At 36.4% G+C, this 19,396-nt stretch overlaps 1 protein-coding gene across 1 annotated transcript in view; it reads right to left on the reverse strand.

The window, feature by feature from the left end:
• Sp3 (Sp3 transcription factor) overlaps window positions 1–19,396 on the reverse strand; it is a 53,108-nt gene that overhangs the window by 24,334 nt on the left and 9,378 nt on the right. Inside the window, exon 4 of the mRNA XM_077798836.1 lies at window positions 16,389–17,748. Within this exon, the coding sequence (XP_077654962.1) occupies window positions 16,389–17,748 (1,360 nt within the window). The remainder of the gene's footprint in view (window positions 1–16,388; window positions 17,749–19,396) is intronic.

The following is a 19,396-nucleotide window of genomic DNA, read 5'->3' on the forward strand; positions in this document are numbered from 1 at the left end:
AAAGTATAAATATTAAAAAATTTAAAAAAAAAATATTGTAAGTTACTGTAAGTTAGTATTCTTTCCTAAGGTTCCCTCCCATTCCCCACAATCTTTAGGGGCTAATTTTTCTTTCTCCTTCAGATGATGAAGGAGGAGGAAGAAGAAACTTTAATGCTACTTTGAAGATTTCTTTTTTTTTTTTTAAAGTTGTTCCTCCAAGTTAAAATAATATGAAAAGAATGACAGCTCCCAATAATTTCTAATTGCTATCCTAGAAACATGAAGAAAGTGATTTGCTTCAAGCATCCATCACAACTCACAACTCTCACTATTCAAATCCTAACAGTACCAAATATTTACCTTAAGTGTAGATTCAATTTTAGAGATAACTAAAGATGATTTGAAGATACACTACACTACGAGTAAAGTTAAGTGTTCAAACTAGGAAATACAATATTGCTTTTGTTTCAAAACAAACCAGGACTAGAACTAAATCCTAATAAGAGTTTACTTCCCATCCCACTCCCGAATCGCCTGATCTTTGAAAAATTTTATCACTAGAATATGCAATTGTCTTAAAGACAAAATATACAGTTGTTTTATACTGCCTCCTGTTTTAAGACTGTGGGTTGAAATATATAGACATAGGTAACGTTATATGAGATTTTGTAACCTCATCTCTCATAGCCTTATTCTCAAGTTTTCATAGTTTCTACCCAATGAACATTATATCCTTTAGGTTCATATATGTATGTTCATATTAGTCACTAAAAATGCAAAAATGGCTTCCACATGAATTTTCTTACTAATTTATTTTAATTGAATTTTTTTTCAGTTGTAGATGGACACAATGCTTTTATTTTATTTATTTATTTTTATGTGGTGCTGAGGATTGAACCCAGTGCCTTACACACTCCAGGCAAGTGTTCTACCACCGAGCCACAATCCCAGCCCTGGATGTAGTTACCTCTTAATATTCCAAAACGGGCAGGAGCTGCGGGCGCACACCCATAATCCCAGCAGCTCAGGAGGCTGAAACAGGAAAATCTAAAGTTCAAAGCCAGCCTCAGCAAAGTAGCCCTAACCAACTTGGTGAGACCCTATCTCTAAATAAAATACAAAAAAGTGCTGGGGATTTGGCTGGGGATTAGTCTCCCCCCAACCCCCCCAAAAAAGTCCAAAAACATAACCATGACAGATTATAGGTATGCTTTTTAGAAACTATACATTATTCTTATAATTTAAAATACAATGACAATGGCATATAACAGTATTAATCCATTTTCTCAAATTTAAACACCCTGGATTTTCAAATTTCCAAATTAAACTTTGGAAAAGAGCATTTAATATTTTGATGTTTAATTATTTGTATATCACTTCAAAATTCACTGAAAACTTCTAAAATTAAAAGCCTTTAGGGGCTGGGGTTGTGGCTCAGAGGTAGAGTGCTTGCCTAGCACGCATGAGGCACTGGGTTCGATCTTCAGCACCACATGAAATAAAGATATTGTGTCCACCTTTAAAAATAAATATTAAAAAAAAGGCTTTAGGACACCAATTATTTAGAATAGCATAAGTTACTTAAGATAGTTACAAGTTACCATATTCTAAACAGAAATATCTCTAGAATTATTCATTTATCTATTTTCCTTATCAGGAAGCCCAGGATATTATTTAATCTTCATCTGTTAACTTCAATTCATTATTAAAAGTAAGCTGGTATAGACAAGGCCTAGAACACCACACTGTTAAAAAATATTTTTGGTGATACTGAAGACTACTAGCAAGGGCCTTGCACTGCTAAAGAAGCACTCTACCATTGGTTACATCCACAGCCCCATTTTTCTTTCTTTTTCTTTTTTTTTTTTTATTTTGTTTATTTATATATGGTGCTGAGGATCAAACCCAGGCCTCACACGTGCCAGGCAAGCGCTCTACCACTGAGCCATAATCCCAGTCAATCCATGCCCCTTTTTTGAAGACAGGATCTCACTAAGGTACCCAAGTTACCCTCAAACTTGCAATCCACCTATCTCAGCCTTATCTGAGGTTACAGGAATATACTACACCATGCCTGGCTTAGAACACTGCACTTTTTAAGTGTCTAAAATTCTACATTTTAAATTTACTTTATATACTTATTTTTAAATATATATACACACACACACATATATATTTGTAGATGGACACAATACCTTTATTTATTTATTTTAATGTAGTGCTAAGGATCAAACCCAGTAACTCACATGTGCTAGGTGAGCACTCTACCACTGAGCCACAACCCCAGCCCTTACTTTTCTATCTTATCCCAAACTCCAGTGGTATCTTTCCTCTCCAGCTCTGGATCACCATACCCATTGCCTTTTCTAATTGACATCTTCCAAATCAGTTCTACATTTTGCAACAAGCCAAGACTGTTAAAAGTGATCTGAGATTACTCGTTAAGAAACCTAAACCTTGGGCTGGAGATGTGGCTCAAGCGGTAGCGCGCTCTCCTGGCATGCGTGCGTCCCGGGTTCGATCCCCAGCACCACATACAAAGATGTTGTATCTGCCGAAAACTAAAAAATTAATATTTTTTTTAAAAAAAGAAACCTAAACCACAACACACACCAAATGAAGAGGGCTACAGTAGCTAACACCTACTTCGGCAGACTTTAAAACGGTTTCCTTAAATGACATTATGCCAACAATGAAGATGAATATATAGGGTTCCAGGTCATCATATAAATCTGAGTAGCCCCATTAAGATCAGTTTTATACACTGGAGATTTACCAGAGATTTTGTTTAAGGGAAGGGTTCTTCTGGACTAAAATTATGCTGCTGCCATCTGTTGCTATGGCCAGGGTCGGGGAAGTCACCATCTGGGATCTTTCCCCATCTTAAAAAAAAAAAAAAAGAACCCCAAAAAACTAACCAACCCCACAACTGCCTTTAAGCAAACAAAACATTTCCCTTCCTCAAAACTGTGTTAAAAAGGCATATTATTTTCCCTAAGGATTTGAAATACTTTCTGTAGATTAAAAACAAGACTAATGTGGGTTGATATCAACAGAAATAGAAAACAATGCTTTAAATAATGCACTACAGGGGCTGGGGTTGTGGCTCAGTGGTAGAGCGCTCCTCTGGCATATGTGAGACCCTGGGTTCAATCCTCAGCACCACATAAAGATAAATAAAATAAAGGTTTCGTGTCCACCTACAACTAAAAAAACAAAAATATTAAAAAAATAAAGCCCTACACCATATCATACACATTGCTTTGACTAGTTACTTCTAGTTATATTACAAGCTTCACCTTTTTTTCCCTCCTGTGTCTTCTGCCTATGTAATCAGTTTGCCATATTACCTATATAAGAGGGTTCCTAGTCAATGTGTAGGCTGGCTATTACAAGAAATATAAAGCAAAAAGCTCAATCTTGGCAATTTTAGAATTTGTACATTTTTCTTTTGCCCTCAAATTTATTATTCAATTCAAACATTTACCAAGCACCCAAATTATATCCAAACACATCAATCAAGATTGGTGAAGTTATGCTATAGTTAACAAACAATCCCAAAATCTCATGGCTTGACACAACAAAAGTTTATCTCTCACTACCTGTACATGTCCAATTTGGGCTGGCAGATGAGATTTTCTCTGAACAATCCCTCACGAACCTAGGTTCCACTTGAGAATGCTTTCAAGATTACCTTACCAAAGAAGGTTAAAAGTTTGTGGCAAATCACATCCTACTCGAACTTTCACTTACATTTCCACTGGTCACAAAAAGGCACAAGGCCATGCCTAACTTGAAAAATTACAGAAAAGGGCAATCCCCCTATCATGTGCTTAGAAGAGAACTAGAGTGTCTAAGAACAATCTTGACTCTCAAGTTCCTCTGCTGGTCCAATGTTCACTTTACTCTTCTTTCCACAGGCAAAATGTATCTATCAGAAGACTCCTACAGAAGATAACCCAAATACCCCATCTAGTCACTGTATCAAGTTGGAATACCAGAATCTATGGGTGATGTAGGAAGGAAGGAAGGAAGGAAGGAAGGAAGGAAGGAAGGGAGGGAGGGAGGGAGGGAGGGAGGGAGGGAGGGAGGGAGGGAGGGAGGGAGGGAAAAACAGCCAATCATTTTCTAGCTCATCTCTTTTTTTTTTTATATTTATTTTTTAGGTGTAGATGGACACAACACAATGCCTTTATTTTTATGTGGTGCTGAAGATCGAACTTGGGTCCCGCCCGTGCTAGGCGAGCACTCTATCGCTGAGCCACAATCCCAGCCCCTCATCTCTTTCTTATAATAACTCACTGAATGGAGCCAATGTCAGCTAAAATACCATTTGTTTTCCTAGCTTATTCCCTCAACCTACAAATACATTGGGCACATTACATGCCTTATTGCATATTATACCAAATACTTCTCCTCTGTAACCCATCTTCCCAGGCTCTAAAATCAGTTTCCCTGCCATTTGACCCCTAAGCCAATGCTAGAGTTGAATTCTTTTGTTAGAATACACTACTCCTTGTATCAAATTTTATTTTAGTCAGAACAGACTATTACATAGGCACTGTCCAAAAGAAATATAATGCAAGTCACATAAGTAATTCCAAATTTTCTAATAGCCACATAAAAGGTAAAAATAAACAGTAAAATTAATTTTAATACTGTTTCATTTAACCAAAATAATTACATTTAAATCCATAATCAATACAAACATTAATGAGATATTTTACATTCTATTTTTTATCCTAAATCTTCAAAATTCCTTTTTTTTTTTTGTACATGGGATTGAACCTGGGGTGCTTTACCACTAAGTCACATCCCCAGCCCTTTTTAAAAAATATATATATATTTATTTTTTAGTTTTAGGTGGACACAATATTTTATTTTTATGTGGTGCTGAGGATCAAACCAAGTGCCTCATGAATGCTAGGCAAACACTCTACCACTGAGTCACAATCCCAGCCCCTGTCCCCCAACGCTTTTTAGTATTTTATTTAGAGACAGGGTCTCGCTAAACTGCTGAGGCTGGCTTTGAACTCTTGATCACCCTGCCTCAGTCTCCCAAGCCTCAGGGATTAAGCCATATCCCCAGCCCTATTTTGTATTTTGAGACAGGTTCTCACTGAATTGTTTAGCGCCTCACTTTTTGCAGAGGCTTGCTTTGAACTCACCATCCTTCTGCCTCAGCCTCCCAAGCAGCTAGGATTACAGGCTTGCGCCACCACACCTGGCCAAAACTATTTTAATAGCCCCTGAAATCACAGTGGCTTAAAAAAAAAAAAAAAAAAAAACTTTTTTTTTTTTTTTAATTCACCTCCATCACAAGTCAGCTCAGGGAAAGCAAGCTTTCCTTACTAACAGATCAATGATAATGGAGCAGTAGCCAATTTCTCTGACTAAAGCAAGCTACATATAGCTACACCCAACTCAGGTGTTACCAGAAAAAGAACCAAAAAGTAGACAGCACTGGTGATTACCATACTCATTTTTCAAATCACAATTTAAAACTTTCAAACTATGTTTTCAAGGAATTCCTTTTTTTTAATCCCTTAATATAACCTGATTTTTAAAAAGAAAGCAATAAAAGAGCTCAGCATGGTGGCACTTGCTATTGTTCTACCTACTTGGGAGACTGGGGCAGTAGGCTAGGGGAACCCTTAAACTCAGGACTTTTAGATGAGTCCAGAGAGGGCAACACAGATATCCTGTGGGGAGGGGCCGCAAGGGGCAGAAGTGGGGGGATGCATAGCTTAATGATAAAGCACCTACCCTAACAAGCACATGGATTCAATCCCCAACAGCACAGAACGGAGTGGGGGGGGGCGCACAAATAAAATTTTGAAATGTCAAGAGTCATACTATTTGAGTAAATTGCTTTTACCACTAACAAGATGAAATAGTAACTGTAGGACAAATAAAATTTCTTTATCATGGAACATAAATTTCCCTTCAACAATGTTTCTGAAGATTCTGGAAAAAGCAATTGAAAAGATGTGAGTAAAGCTGAAATACTATTACTTTGGTGTGGCAAACAAGTACTTTGAATCCTCTTTAAAATTTATCTCACCAAGATTTTCTGAGTGGTTACTGTTGCAGAAACAAGTGCAGACAAGAAAAAATAGGGGGAGAAAAAGCCACAATTACTCCTTAAAAGTGAGATGAAATAAGAAAAACTAAAGACATTTTTACTGACCTTCAAGAAAATTTCCTCTTCCGGCCTTTATTATTAACTCCCTATTATTTATCGCTAAAAATCAATTGCCTACTTAGTTACCCAAAATGTTAAGAACCAATATCTAGAACCACAGACAAGCTTTGGTTTTCCAGGTCTAAAGCTAAAATCCCTTTCTCCTAAAAAATGAATATTTACATTCTACTTCGTCTTCATTTGAGCATTCAAGAAAGAGTCTTGGGAACTGGGTGGTACAGCTCAATAGTACATACAGCACTTGCCTAGCCTGCAGCAAGTAATGAATGGATTTGAACCCCAGAACAAGCTAAAAAGTTAATTCCTTCCTACAAAAATCTTTGTTTTAAAGTTGGGTGTTCTAGGGCTGGGGTTGTGGCTCAGTGGTAGAGTACTCGCCTAGCACATGCAGGGCCCTGGGTTCAATCCTAAGCACCACATAAAAATAAGTAAAGGTATTGTGTCCAACTATAACTAAAAAATAAGTATTAAAAATAAAGTTGGGCATTCTAACTTATTAAAGATCAGTTTCAGATAAAATAAGCTATTTGGGGCTTTGTTTGCTTTTGGTACTGGAGATTGAACCCAGGGGTGCTCTATCACTGAGCTACATCTCCAACCCTTTTATTGTTTAAATTTTGAGACAGGTCTCACTAAAATGCTAAAGTGGGCCTTGAACCTACAATCCTGTTTCAGCCTGGGATTACAAGTATATGCCACTGCAACCTGTAAAATAAGCTCTTTTAAATATAAGCAGAGGTGATAATATCTAGAACTTACACAGTTCATGTAGGTGTTTTTCTGATGGACAATAAGACCCAAACTCAAAACTATCCACAGATTCCAAACTAAATTTTCTAATGCCAGTCGTCAAGGGAAAGAGAAATCCTATAACCCAAGGACATATATTACCCACTAAACTTTATTATCCTAAGGAAAGAAATTTTAGAAATGACAGAAAATGTACACATTTCTGCATATTTTACTGATGTTAATTAACACGGTACTTATTACAGTCCCCACTCCACCCTCAAAATTTCTCCAAACATCTACATTTTTTTTGGGGGGGGGAGTATTTATTTTTTAGTTATAGTTGGACATAATATCTTTATTTTATTTATTTATTTTTATGTGGTGCTGAGGATTGAAACCCAGGGCCTCACACGTGCTAGATGAGCGCTCTAGTGCTAAGCCACAACCCCAGCCCCCCTAAACATCTACCTTTCATTACCTTACATTAACTCCTTTGCTCAGTTATCTACTCTTCTGACTTCAAGAGTCTATAACTTCTCTCCTAAATAATCCCAGTCTCACATCCTGAGTCCATCTCTACTTATACTATGAACAGTCCTTCCAATCTAGTTTCACAAACCAAATCAATTAAAACACATCACTTGGCCAGGCCCGCCCCCCAGTTACTCTTTAAACTCAGTCCATAATGTGACCTTTCTGATTAAAATAGTAGGTACATCTCTCATTCCCATTAACTAGTTACTAATCATATAAATTCATTCCTTGAAATGTCTACCATCTTACTTCCTTACTTTCATTAGTTTATCCCTGTTATCACTGAAGTAGCCTTCTACATTCTTTAGTGCTTGCTTCTTCTCATTACAACTTATTACTGAAATAAGTCTTCTGAGCATTGATTTATTCATGTTATTCCTCTTAAAAAACTTTCAATGGGTTGGGCGTGGTGGCGCATGACTGTAATCCCAGCAGTTTGGGAGGCTGAGACAGAAGTTCAAAGCCAGCCTCAGCAACTCAGTAAGACTCCATCTCTAAATAAAACACAAAACAGGACTGGGGATATGGCTCAGTGGTTGAGTACCCCTAAGCTCAATCCCAGTATGAGCCACCCCCCCAAAAAAAAAACTTTCAATGGCTCTAAAAATAGTAAAATCCTCATAGCTAGAGAGTTGTGTTCTACACTCTTATCCTGTCTATTCAAATAAAATGTGCCCATCAGCCTCTAGTCACCAAATAGCCTCAACTGCTATTCATGCTATTAACATTTCCGATAGTTCTTCATAATTAACCCAATGAAATATTACTAATCTCTAGAGATGTATAATCCAAAGTAAGAACAAAGATGTAGCTTCGATCTTTCCTTAAAAGACCAGGTTTATTATCCACTGAATTTCCCAGAAACTTTGATATGCTAATGAACATTTTCATGACTTATTTAATAATACCTATTTAACATCTTACAAACCATTTTGGGAGAAATGCTCATTATTAAGCTGTCTCCTGAATAAGCACATTGACAATGCTTTTTACCTTGTTAGTAAACATCTTCCCCTCATCTCTATCTATACAAATGTAGATACACTCCATTCAAGTTCTTCCTTCTTGTGAAGTCCCTACTGACAAATGGAGCACTCTTTGATCTCCTCTGAACTACACAATTATCTCCATCATGCAATTTACTAACTTATTACATTGATTTTTGGTGATTATTACTGCCCCATATGTCTACCATTAATACCCCCAACAAATCAGTAAGCCTCTTAAGAACTGAACATGTATACACTTCTCTTATAAAGCACCAGTTTAAAAAAAAAAAAGTACTACTTATTTGACTGAATACAGTTTCACTCTAAGAAGCTTGTTCACCTTCTCCCTTCTAAGTTTTTAAGCCTTTCTCTGCCTTTGGCCAAATGCCCCTACATTTTACATACAGCCAAAATATAAGAACAGCATTTATAAAAATGTGGCTTTCCCCTTCATTTTTAAGCAAACCAAGAACACTTCACTGCAGTTTAGTGTATAAAGAGTCAAACCCTGACATTTATCAACTACTTTCCTCGTATTATAGGAGATAAAAACAGCAGCAAAAATCTATCTTCAAGGCTTTCATAGAACCATAAAATCCTTTCTACTTGAGAGCCAAGTAAGTATTCACACTCTACCCAAGCTGTTAACTATGAACAAGGCTCACTAACCCAAGCCATCACAGGAATCTTCTGGCACCAAAAGTCCAATATTACTAGTGTGTTGTTTCTCTTAAAAAACTTTTGTAATTGAAAATTTCCACTAATCAAAAACATGAGAGGACCAAACATTTTCAAAAGCTTTCTATTATATAAGATCTCAAATATATACAAAAGTAAAACAGTATTTAACAAACCCCAATATACCTATCATCTATACAAGCTAAATTACCTCCAGATTGTTTACCTCAGATATAACATTTCATTCAAGTATTTCATATGAATTACTCAAAGACAAAAAAGAACTTAACATTTTAAAAATCTTTCAACATGTTATTCTTACAGCACATAAAATCTGTAGTGTTAAAAGAACTTTGAAACCAGTCACAATTCTACTAAATTCCCTCATATGAAAGCAAACCAATCTAAAATTCCTTTGGCTTCTCTTAGCATGTTCCCTCTCAAGTTTATACACTGGTTTCTGAAACATAATTCTAAGTCAAGGGTCTTCTGTAAAAGCTACAAATTTAAGGGCTGGGGTTCATTTAGTGGTACAGCACCTGCTTGGCAAGCACAAAGCCCTGGGGTTCAATACCCAACATTCTCCCCCCACTCCAAAAAAAAAAAAAAAAAAAAAAGCTACTAGGAACTTAAGGATTAAGGAAGGAAAGAAACTAACCTATTAATTACACTTTTTATATCCTTTCAAGTTGTGCCTTATGCCCTATTGCCTATTCAAAAAATGAAACTCTTTTTTTTTTAATTGTAAATGAACTGGAAAGAGAAAAGATCAGGGGCCAGTTAGAGCCAGGTTAACAAAATGAGAATGGATAGGAAGAGTTCACAAAAACATGGTAGAGAAAAATCAAAAGTACTCGGAACTTTTTACTTGGGAGAAGAATTAACGCTGTACATACATCCCAGCAGCACAGCAACTGGAGAAAAACACACAATTTTGCTAATTGTTCAAATGGGAACCCAATACTACTGCAACTGTTTCAAATCTCAATTTCCAAATTTTCTCAGACCATTTCATACCTTCTCAGTCTTGGATTGCCCAACCTCTACTATACCCATGGTCCTATATTTCATCCTCCTTGCCTTCTTCAAATCTTTTATCCATTTTACCTTCTTTACAGCATCAATTTCCCACTCTTTACTGATACATTTCTGAAAAAAAAAATCCTCCTTTAACCAAATTCACCTCCAGTTACCATCTTCTCCCCCCACCCCCATTAAGTCATTCTGCCCAGGTTTTCTTCTCCTGCACTCTCCTGAATCTATTTGTTAAGGGCCGGGGACAACCATTATCTTCCTCTTATCTCTCATTCTCTATCATTTTACATATTCTGTCTACAATGTATGAAAGTTACTCCCACTACCTTCCTTAGGTAGTTTATTGGTTTGGATTCCAGGATATCACTCTCTCCAGGAAGCTCCTTCTGTTTCCATTGCTGGATCCTTCTCTACTTCACTCTCTAAATGTTGGCAAAGCCTCCAAAATTTTCCTCATTTATATTTTAAGCTTCAGTTGCTAGATTTTTATTTGTTTTTTTTTCACAAACCAGTAAGGTCATTTTTATTATGGTCTCTAAATCTTAAAAATTTGAAGGTTGGCTTTTATCTCCTAGACCACTATAAACAGGTGTTTCAGTCCACATTTCATAATTTTTGTTATCAGGAGTTCCAGTGGTCTATTTGTATTGTTCCTACTGATTCTCATTTGTGTCTGATCTCATATGCCTAGTTACCTTTGATTCTGTGCTAGACAGCTCATTTGAAAAATCTGGAGAAATAACTTCAGGCTGAAAATGATACCTATTCCAACCTCTATTATATTCCTTGCTCACAAAGTTAAGTAATTCAGAAACCAGCTGTACTTCAAAATCCCTTTGGGATTTTTTTCCTAGGTCTCATACAGAGCAATTAAATTAGAACTGAGAGGTGGGTGAACACAAGTTGTTAGCATTTTTTTTTTAGAAGTTCCCTGTGAGTTTCTACCATGCAACAAAAGGTTAAGAAGCTATATGAGGGGCTGGGGATGTGGCTCAAGCGGTAGCGCGCTCGCCTAGCGTGTGTGCGGCCCGGGTTCGATCCTCAGCACCACATACAAACGAAGATGTTGTGTCCGCCGAGAACTAAGAAAAAATAAATGTTAAAATTCTCTCTCTCTCTCTGTCCCCCTCTCTCTCTCACTCTCTCTTTAAAAAAAAAAAAAAAAAGAAGCTATATGACCTGAATGATTTCATCTAGTCATATCTATATACATTAATGACACCCTATATTTTATCTCCAACTTGAGCACCAGATTCTGATATCCAACATATCCAACTGTTAATTTAAAACACTTTACTATGGATATATAATAGAAATTTCAAATTCAACAAATCCAAAACAGAGTTCTTAATTCCCTCTTTATCCTACCTTTCCTCAGACTTTCCTTATATAATATTAGCCTAGCCAAAGTCACTTTCCTCTTTTGCCTATATTATTCTGTTTGCCTTGTGCTTACTCTGCTTCAGGGATCTGCTCTTAAGGGACCAGGGATAGTAAAATTATCTCACAAGAGGAGGAGCCCAAAACTTTAAAAAGGGGCTGGAATAGAGGTCATTTTTATTAAATAGGAACTTTAAAGAGACAAATTCCAAAGCCCTGATTTCAGGAGGAAGAGGATACCTTATCCTGTTACATTAATTTCATACTTATCAAAAATGCAAACCAAATATGCCAAAGTATTAAGCATTTTCATCTGGGTATACTATTCCTAGCACAGATAAAAATGTCTTATGCTGGAAAAAATAATAATTTATCTCTGAATCCCCCACTTTTTGGGAACTTGTAAGAACTCCTATAAGCTCTACCACTGTACTATCCAGCATTTTAAATTCTCATTTGCTTTAACTTTACTTTCTCAACAACAAAACTTTCCCCCAGGACAGGGGTACTCTACCACTGAGTTACATCCCCAGTCCTTATTACTTTTTTTGAGACAAAGTCCCACTAAGTTGTCCACGTGGACTTGCAATCCTCCTTCTTCAGCTTCTAAGTAGCTGCAGGCATGCACCACCATTTCCAGCTCCCCATTCTTTAAAATTGGAACAAACTTAATGTCCTTCTGGAGTACTTTATTTTACCCTTTCAGACTACCATTCAGTAAACTACATTTTTTTTTAATTTTATGTTTATTTTTTAAAATTGTATTTTTAGGGGCTGGGGATGTGGCTCAAGCAGTAGCACGCTCGCCTGACATCCACAAAGAGCTGGGTTCGATCCTCAGCACCACATACAAATAAGGATGTTGTGTCCGCAGAAAACTAAAAAAATAAATATTGAAAAAATTGTATTTTTAAATTTTATGTATATATGTATGTATACACATACACACACATGCACACACATATATATACATATGTTATTTATATATACTTCAGTTGTAGATGAACCTTTATTATTTTTATGTGGTGCTGAGAATCAACCCAGTGCCTCACACATGCTAGACAAGAGCTCTATCACTGAGCCATAACCCCAGCCCTCCATTTTGTATTTAATTCAGTGTTCCTATTTGATAACACCTGAAATCATCTTACTAATACTTAAAGAGACTCATAAATTCAACATCAACATAAATCCACAAAAATCACAAATTCTGGAGATGTTTCTAACATGTAATAACACTCTATAACATTAATTTAAGTAATCGTTAAAAACTGTTTTCAAATATTTTTAAGAAAGAATATTCAAATGTTTCAAATTGTCTTCGAAGTCTGTCATCTTACCAGTAATTCTCAAACATTTTAGTCTCAAGACCTAGGGATTGAACTCAAGGTCTCACACATGCTAAGCACACACTCCTCCACTGAGTTACACCCCCAACCCAGGACTCTATTTTAAACTCTACTGAGGTTCCCCAAAAACCTTTTATTCGTGTAGGATACACACACGTATACGCACATCCATATTCACATATATATGTATATATGTGTGTGTGTGTGTGTGTGTATATATATATATATTAGACATATTCACTATATTAAAACTAAGAAACTTTAAATTGTTAAAATTCATTTAAAGTAAATACAGTAGAGAACTTGGCTAGCATGCATGAGACCCTGGATTTGCTTGACACCATTAAATAAATAAATCCATTAACATGTTAATATAAATTAATACTTTGGGCTGGGGATATAGCTCAGTTGGTAGAGTGTTTGCCTCACATGCACAGGGCCCTGGGTTCAATCCCCAGCACCATAAATAAATAAATAAAATAAAAATGAATTAACATTTTATGAAAAAGCTGCCAAAACACTTTTCATAAAAGAAACCATGTTTTACATTTTTTGCAAATCTCTGTAGTATCCAGATTAAAAGAAGTAAAAAACGTCTCAGATCCACTTTCACATTCAATCTCTTGCAATATGTGGTTTGGGTTGAAGCATTTGAAGATATATACTCTCACAAAAATATGCAGCTGGAAAAGGGAAGAATAATTTTATAGCCTTTCAAACAACTGGGTTTTCTTTGATACCACCAAACTTGACAAGTGGCAGTTTCTTAACTCAGTTGAAATATGGAATCTTACACCGAATTGATAAATTTTTCACACTCGATATCTTGTGTTTTAAATGGCTTTTACCCATGTATAATATATTCAATAATACCCATGATAATAAGTTCATCACCTAAAAACTATGGACAGCCAGGCAGGATGGTACATACCTAGAAGCACATAGTGAAGCTAAGGCAAGAGCTTAGCAGCAGTGAGATCCTATACTCAATAGTAAAGGGCCCCTGGGTTCAATCCCCAATACCTATGTGTAATACATATGAAAATGAAAAATAAAAGCTACTGATTCACTGAGTTTTTCATATACATCTTCCAAGTGTTGGTATAATATTACAATATCAAACAGATTCTATTTATTTATAGCACCACCCATCTCCTCAGAAAAATGTTAAGTATAAAGAAGCTAACAAACTCACAGTAGTAGATTTTAGCCAAAATTCTAATTTTAACGGGAAAGTCCATGTTTTATCACTAGCAAGAAATATTGTAGGGTTTAAATGACAAGCTTACTTCATTTACTTTTGCTTAATTATTTGTCACTTAATATCTGAAGTCCCCAAAACCATAGCTTGTCAGTTGTTCTTTCAAGTAAAAACAATATTTCAGCTTGTAACATACAAGATTGTACAACAGGGAAAAGTGCTTTTTTTTTCAAAGTCAATTATCTTATTTTGGTAGGCAGCAGAAATGCTTTATTAAAGCATACTTCCCTTTTCCTCACAAAGAATATTATAGACATCAGTAAGAACTGCAAACCAAAACCATGAGATAGCACTTTGTACCCAATAGGGTGGTTGTAAGATGAAGATCAATAAGCATTGACCAGAATTAGAGAAACTGAAACTCTCATATAATGCTGGTGGGAATACAAGATGGTGCATTCTTTTCGGAAAAACCTTTTTAGCAATTCCTCAAACACTGAATTACCATAGAACCTAGTACCCATTCCTCAAAAGAAAAATCCATGTCCACACAAAAAACTATACACAAAATGTTCACGGCACCATTATTCATAATAGCCCAAAAGTGGAAACAATCCAAATTTCCATCAATAGAAAAATAAAATTTGGCATACAATGGAATACTGGGCCATAAAGGGAAATGAAGTACTGACATGCTGTACCATAGATGAACCTTGAAAACACACTATGAAAGAAGCCAGACACAAAAGGCCACACATTATATAATTCACTACTATGAACGAATATGCAAATCCAAAGAGACAGAAAGACAGTGGTTGTTAGAAGTTAGGAGATGGGATGGAATGAGAAATGACTACTAATAGGTATGGGTTTCTTTTTGGGGTGATGAAAATGCTCTAAAATTAGATAGTGATGATGGCTGCACAAGTCTGTGACTATGTTTAAAAAACTACTCAATTGTATAAAAGGTGAATTTTATAGTATTGAGTTAGAATCCAATAAATCTACTGTTTTTTAAAAGATATGCAGCTCTAAAGAGTTGACATTTAGCAAAAATAACTTTTTATTGACTCATGTATGTCATTCTTCAGTGAAACAAATTTTTCTTTAACTGCAAGTGCAGAGTCAGGAAAATACTAGTAGTTTGGTCCACCATCAGTGAAAGTGTGAACACTTGAGAGGGGGAAAAAAAAAAATCAAGTAACTTCTTAGTATTATTATTAAAAGTAGTTTCAGCTGGGCGTGATGGCGCACACCTGTAATCTCAGGGGCTTAGGGAGGCAGGAAGATTTTGAGTTCAAATCCAGCCTCAGTAATGGTGAGGCACTAAGCAATTCAGTGAGATCCTGTCTCTAAATAAAATACAAAAAACGGCTGGGGATATGGCTCAGTGTTTAAGTGCTTCTGAGTTCAGTTCCTGGTACCGAAAAAAAAGTACTTTCACATAAAGAACCTCTGAACGGGTCTTGGGGACAGACCACACTTCAAGAACTGCTGCTCTAAACCGAGACTCAGAAGGCACAAACACAATTGAAGAATTTCCAAATACAGATCTGAGATTCACGGGCAATTCCAACATTCTAAGCATATGTCCCAAATTTCTCACAAGGAAAAGGAGTTTGGCGTGATAGGGCATGCCTGTAATCCCACCAATTTGGGAGACAGGAGGATCACAAGTTTGAGGTCAGCCTCACCAACTTAAGTGAGAGAGATTCTGCTTCACAATTAAAAAAAAATAAAATAAAATAAAGAACTGGGGATATAACTCAATGGTAAAGTACCCATGGGTTCAATTCTGCAAGGGTGGGGGTGAGGAGCACATGTTACATCTAGAAGGTATCCTAGATATGAAGTTACTAATATCCCATTTCACACAATGAGGAAACCAAGTTTTCGAGAGAAAAAAAAAAAAAAACCTATCCAAAATCACATAGCTAGTTTGTGACTAAGACAGCTACATAAGTACTCTGCTCTATGCTAATATGATCAACCAAATATAATGCATACAATGTTTAAACCAAATCACACCAGGGCCAAACAAGACACACTACCTGCAAAATTAAATTCTGTAATGCTTGACAACACCAGATGTCAAAACAAAGAAAACTACAAATGTAATTGGCATAACAGAAAAATGAAACCTTAACTTCAAAACTTTTAAAGAACAATTTGGAAGACACTTTGATGTCTACTTTCATATAAACTTAGGGACATGTCATCTTTAATGAAAGCTATATGCTAATAAAAATTTCCCCATATATTATAACTACACTTTTTATGGAAGGCCATCATTTAAGACTCACCTGCAGGACTGTCAGCATTCTCTCCTGGATGTAGCTGTATACCAGTAGAATCTATAGAGTTTACTGTAACTGTCTGTAGATTTGGCAACTGACCAGTGCTTAGACTAACTGGAGTTGAAGTCAAGGCTCCACCTGCTGCAACTTGACCAAGCGTGAGTGTCTGGACAGGCGTCAAAGTTATTTGTTGGGCAGCAGTATTCTGTATTTGCAAATTCTGCAAGTTCTGGACCCCTTGTACTTGAAATGTTTGCCAAGTTATCTGTCCAGAAGGGGTCACTGTCTGTGCCTGAATTAAAAAGGTTCCAGGATTCAGCTGCAACTGAAGATTTTGCAAAGCCTGTTGTGATATATTTTGACCACTGGCTTGCACACCATGGATTGTCTGTGGTGTAATACCTTGCACAATTTGGGCTTGACTGGTTGGCTGCTGAGAATCTTGAAGCTGTAGATGTTGTACAACAGGCTGTGCTGTAGAAACCTGAATATTCTGAGCCTGTGTCTCTTCAGAAACAGGCGACTGGATATAATTTCCCTGAAGATCTGAAGAATGAACTTGCCCACTAGAAGTAGTCAAGCTATTTGTATTTTGTTGTAATATACCTGTACTATCTATCGTAACAGGCAACTGTGATGAAGAGGATGTTGGCACAAATAAATCTGTATCAGTATTAGTTTCATTAATATCAGGAGAAACCCGCTCACCAGTCCTTTCTGAATTGTCTGAACTATCCATAGCTTGTCCTGTGTTTATCAAATGTCCATCGGCATTAATGCCTGCAGTCATTGTCTGAGAACTGCCCGAGAGTCCCAAAGAATCTAGATCGACACTATTGATTGGTACAAAGGTAATATTTCCTGGCAGACCAAGAGGCACATTAGCAACTACTTGGGTTTGGCCAGGAAAAGATGAACCACCAATTGCAACTCCCTGAACCTGGACTTGACCAGTCTGTGGTATGAGATTCTGGATATTAGCAGGAGGTGTTCCAGAGGCAAGTAAGGTTTGATTAGAGCCAGGAATGATCTGAATTTGACTGCTTTCTTGATTTATACCCCCATTATCTGAAGAGCCTGTGAAACCAATCTGAACCTGCTGACCATCTGTTGACTGAATCTGTGGTATTACTTGATATTGAACATTGGGCACTGTACCATTTGATGAATCTGATCCTGGTGCAACTGAAAATATTTGTTGATTCTGCAAATTTTGAAGGGGAAGGACATACTGCCCACTCGAAGTAGCAGCACTTGGAATCTGTACTAGATTACCAGCTTCATCTTTTATAGTTGTAGGTGTGGCTGACAAAACCTCCCATCGGTTTGGTGCTCCTCCTAACTGGGCAGAAGCCAAATCACCTGTCTGGATGAAGAAAACAAAAATGTTGTGATATATTTTGTGGTATGTTTAAACCAATTCTTAAAGAAAAAAAAAAAAAACTCTAAACTAGTATAAATCCTACTATCTAAGAGTGAAAATCCCCTTAATAACATAACAGGACTAAAATACAAAAGTAATACTGTACAAACTACAACAATAATCCTTGCAGTTTTGTTACTTATTGTGAAGACAGCCCATTCTATTTATCATGACCTGATCAAATTTTTTCTTAATGTTTTGGAAATGGAGTCTTGCTATGTTGCCCTGGGCAGGTCATGAAATCGTGCAGCAAATGAGTCTGGGAGTATGATCTTCCAATTACTCATCTATAATCACTAATGTTTATAGTGTTTTTGTTTTTTTTAAGTGGAGGTGGCTAGAATAGATTATAAACAGTTCAAACCAAACATGACAACTACTAAAGAGCTAAGAAAGTGCACAACCCACTAAAAAGTATAAAAAAGTATACAACCCAATAAAAATGTCAATAAATCCAAAGTACTTTAATTGTGAACAGTGCAGTGTTAAAGTTATCTGAGTTAAAAAAATAAGATTTGTATATTACTGCTATAAACCTTAAATCAAATAATTAAAGCTATTCTTTTATGATATATATTAAGGTACTTCAGAATAAACTCATGATTAGTGGAATTTCATAAGCATACCCTCAAGTTCTTCACTTTTATCATGAACTACTAAAAAAAGGAACTATGAAAACTTCGTAAGGAAAGGTTATTATTGCCCTGTGACTACAGAATAAAGAAGCCCCATCTGAAAAGCTTTTCTAGAATCTAAAAACTGGAGGATTTAGACTTGGTTTGGTTTTACTCACTTTTCTAAGATTTTAGTAGAATGCCAGGCATATATGTTTTGTATGCTGTAACCTGCTAGAAATCTCTGGGATCACCCATATGGTCACATAGGCAACATTGGAACAATGCCAGCAGAAAAAGCAGAAAGCAAAAAAAGAAAAAAAAAAAAAAAACCTCCATATCAGGCACAGCACAGTGATGCTCTACTGTAATCCCAGTGACCTGAGAGGCAAATGCAAGGGGATTACAAGTTCAAGGACAGCCTCAGCAACTTGGTAAGACCCTGTCACAAAATAAAAAATAAAAAAATCCTGCATGCCAATGTCAAATGGTAGATATTTTTTAAGCAAATGATCTAAGCTTCTCTTTATATGCCAAATACTGTAACAAGGTTTAAGGCTCTCTCATTTGCTTTTTTTTTGGTACCAGGGATTGAACCCAGGGGCACTTAACCACTGAGCCACATCTCCATCCTTTTTTTTACATTTTATTTTGAAATATGGTCTCACTAAATTGTTTAGGGGACTCACTAAGTTGCTGAGGTTGGCTCTGAACTCACGATCCTCTGGCCTCAGCCTCCCAAGCCACTGAGATTACAGATGTGCACTACTGCACCTGACCAGCTAAAACAATTATATTTTATAGAATTTATTATCATCCCTATCTTACAGATGAGAAAATCGAGGGACAAAGTCACATTGTTGTCAAGTGACCAAGACAGGATTTAAAACTAACTCCAAACTCAGGTCCTTAAACACTATGCCATACTTGGACTCTACTAATAACAGGGGTAAAGCCACTGGAAATAGGACCCTATA

This window comes from Urocitellus parryii, chromosome 1, assembly GCF_045843805.1.
Source record: "Urocitellus parryii isolate mUroPar1 chromosome 1, mUroPar1.hap1, whole genome shotgun sequence".
In the NCBI taxonomy this organism is placed as follows: domain Eukaryota; kingdom Metazoa; phylum Chordata; class Mammalia; order Rodentia; family Sciuridae; genus Urocitellus; species Urocitellus parryii.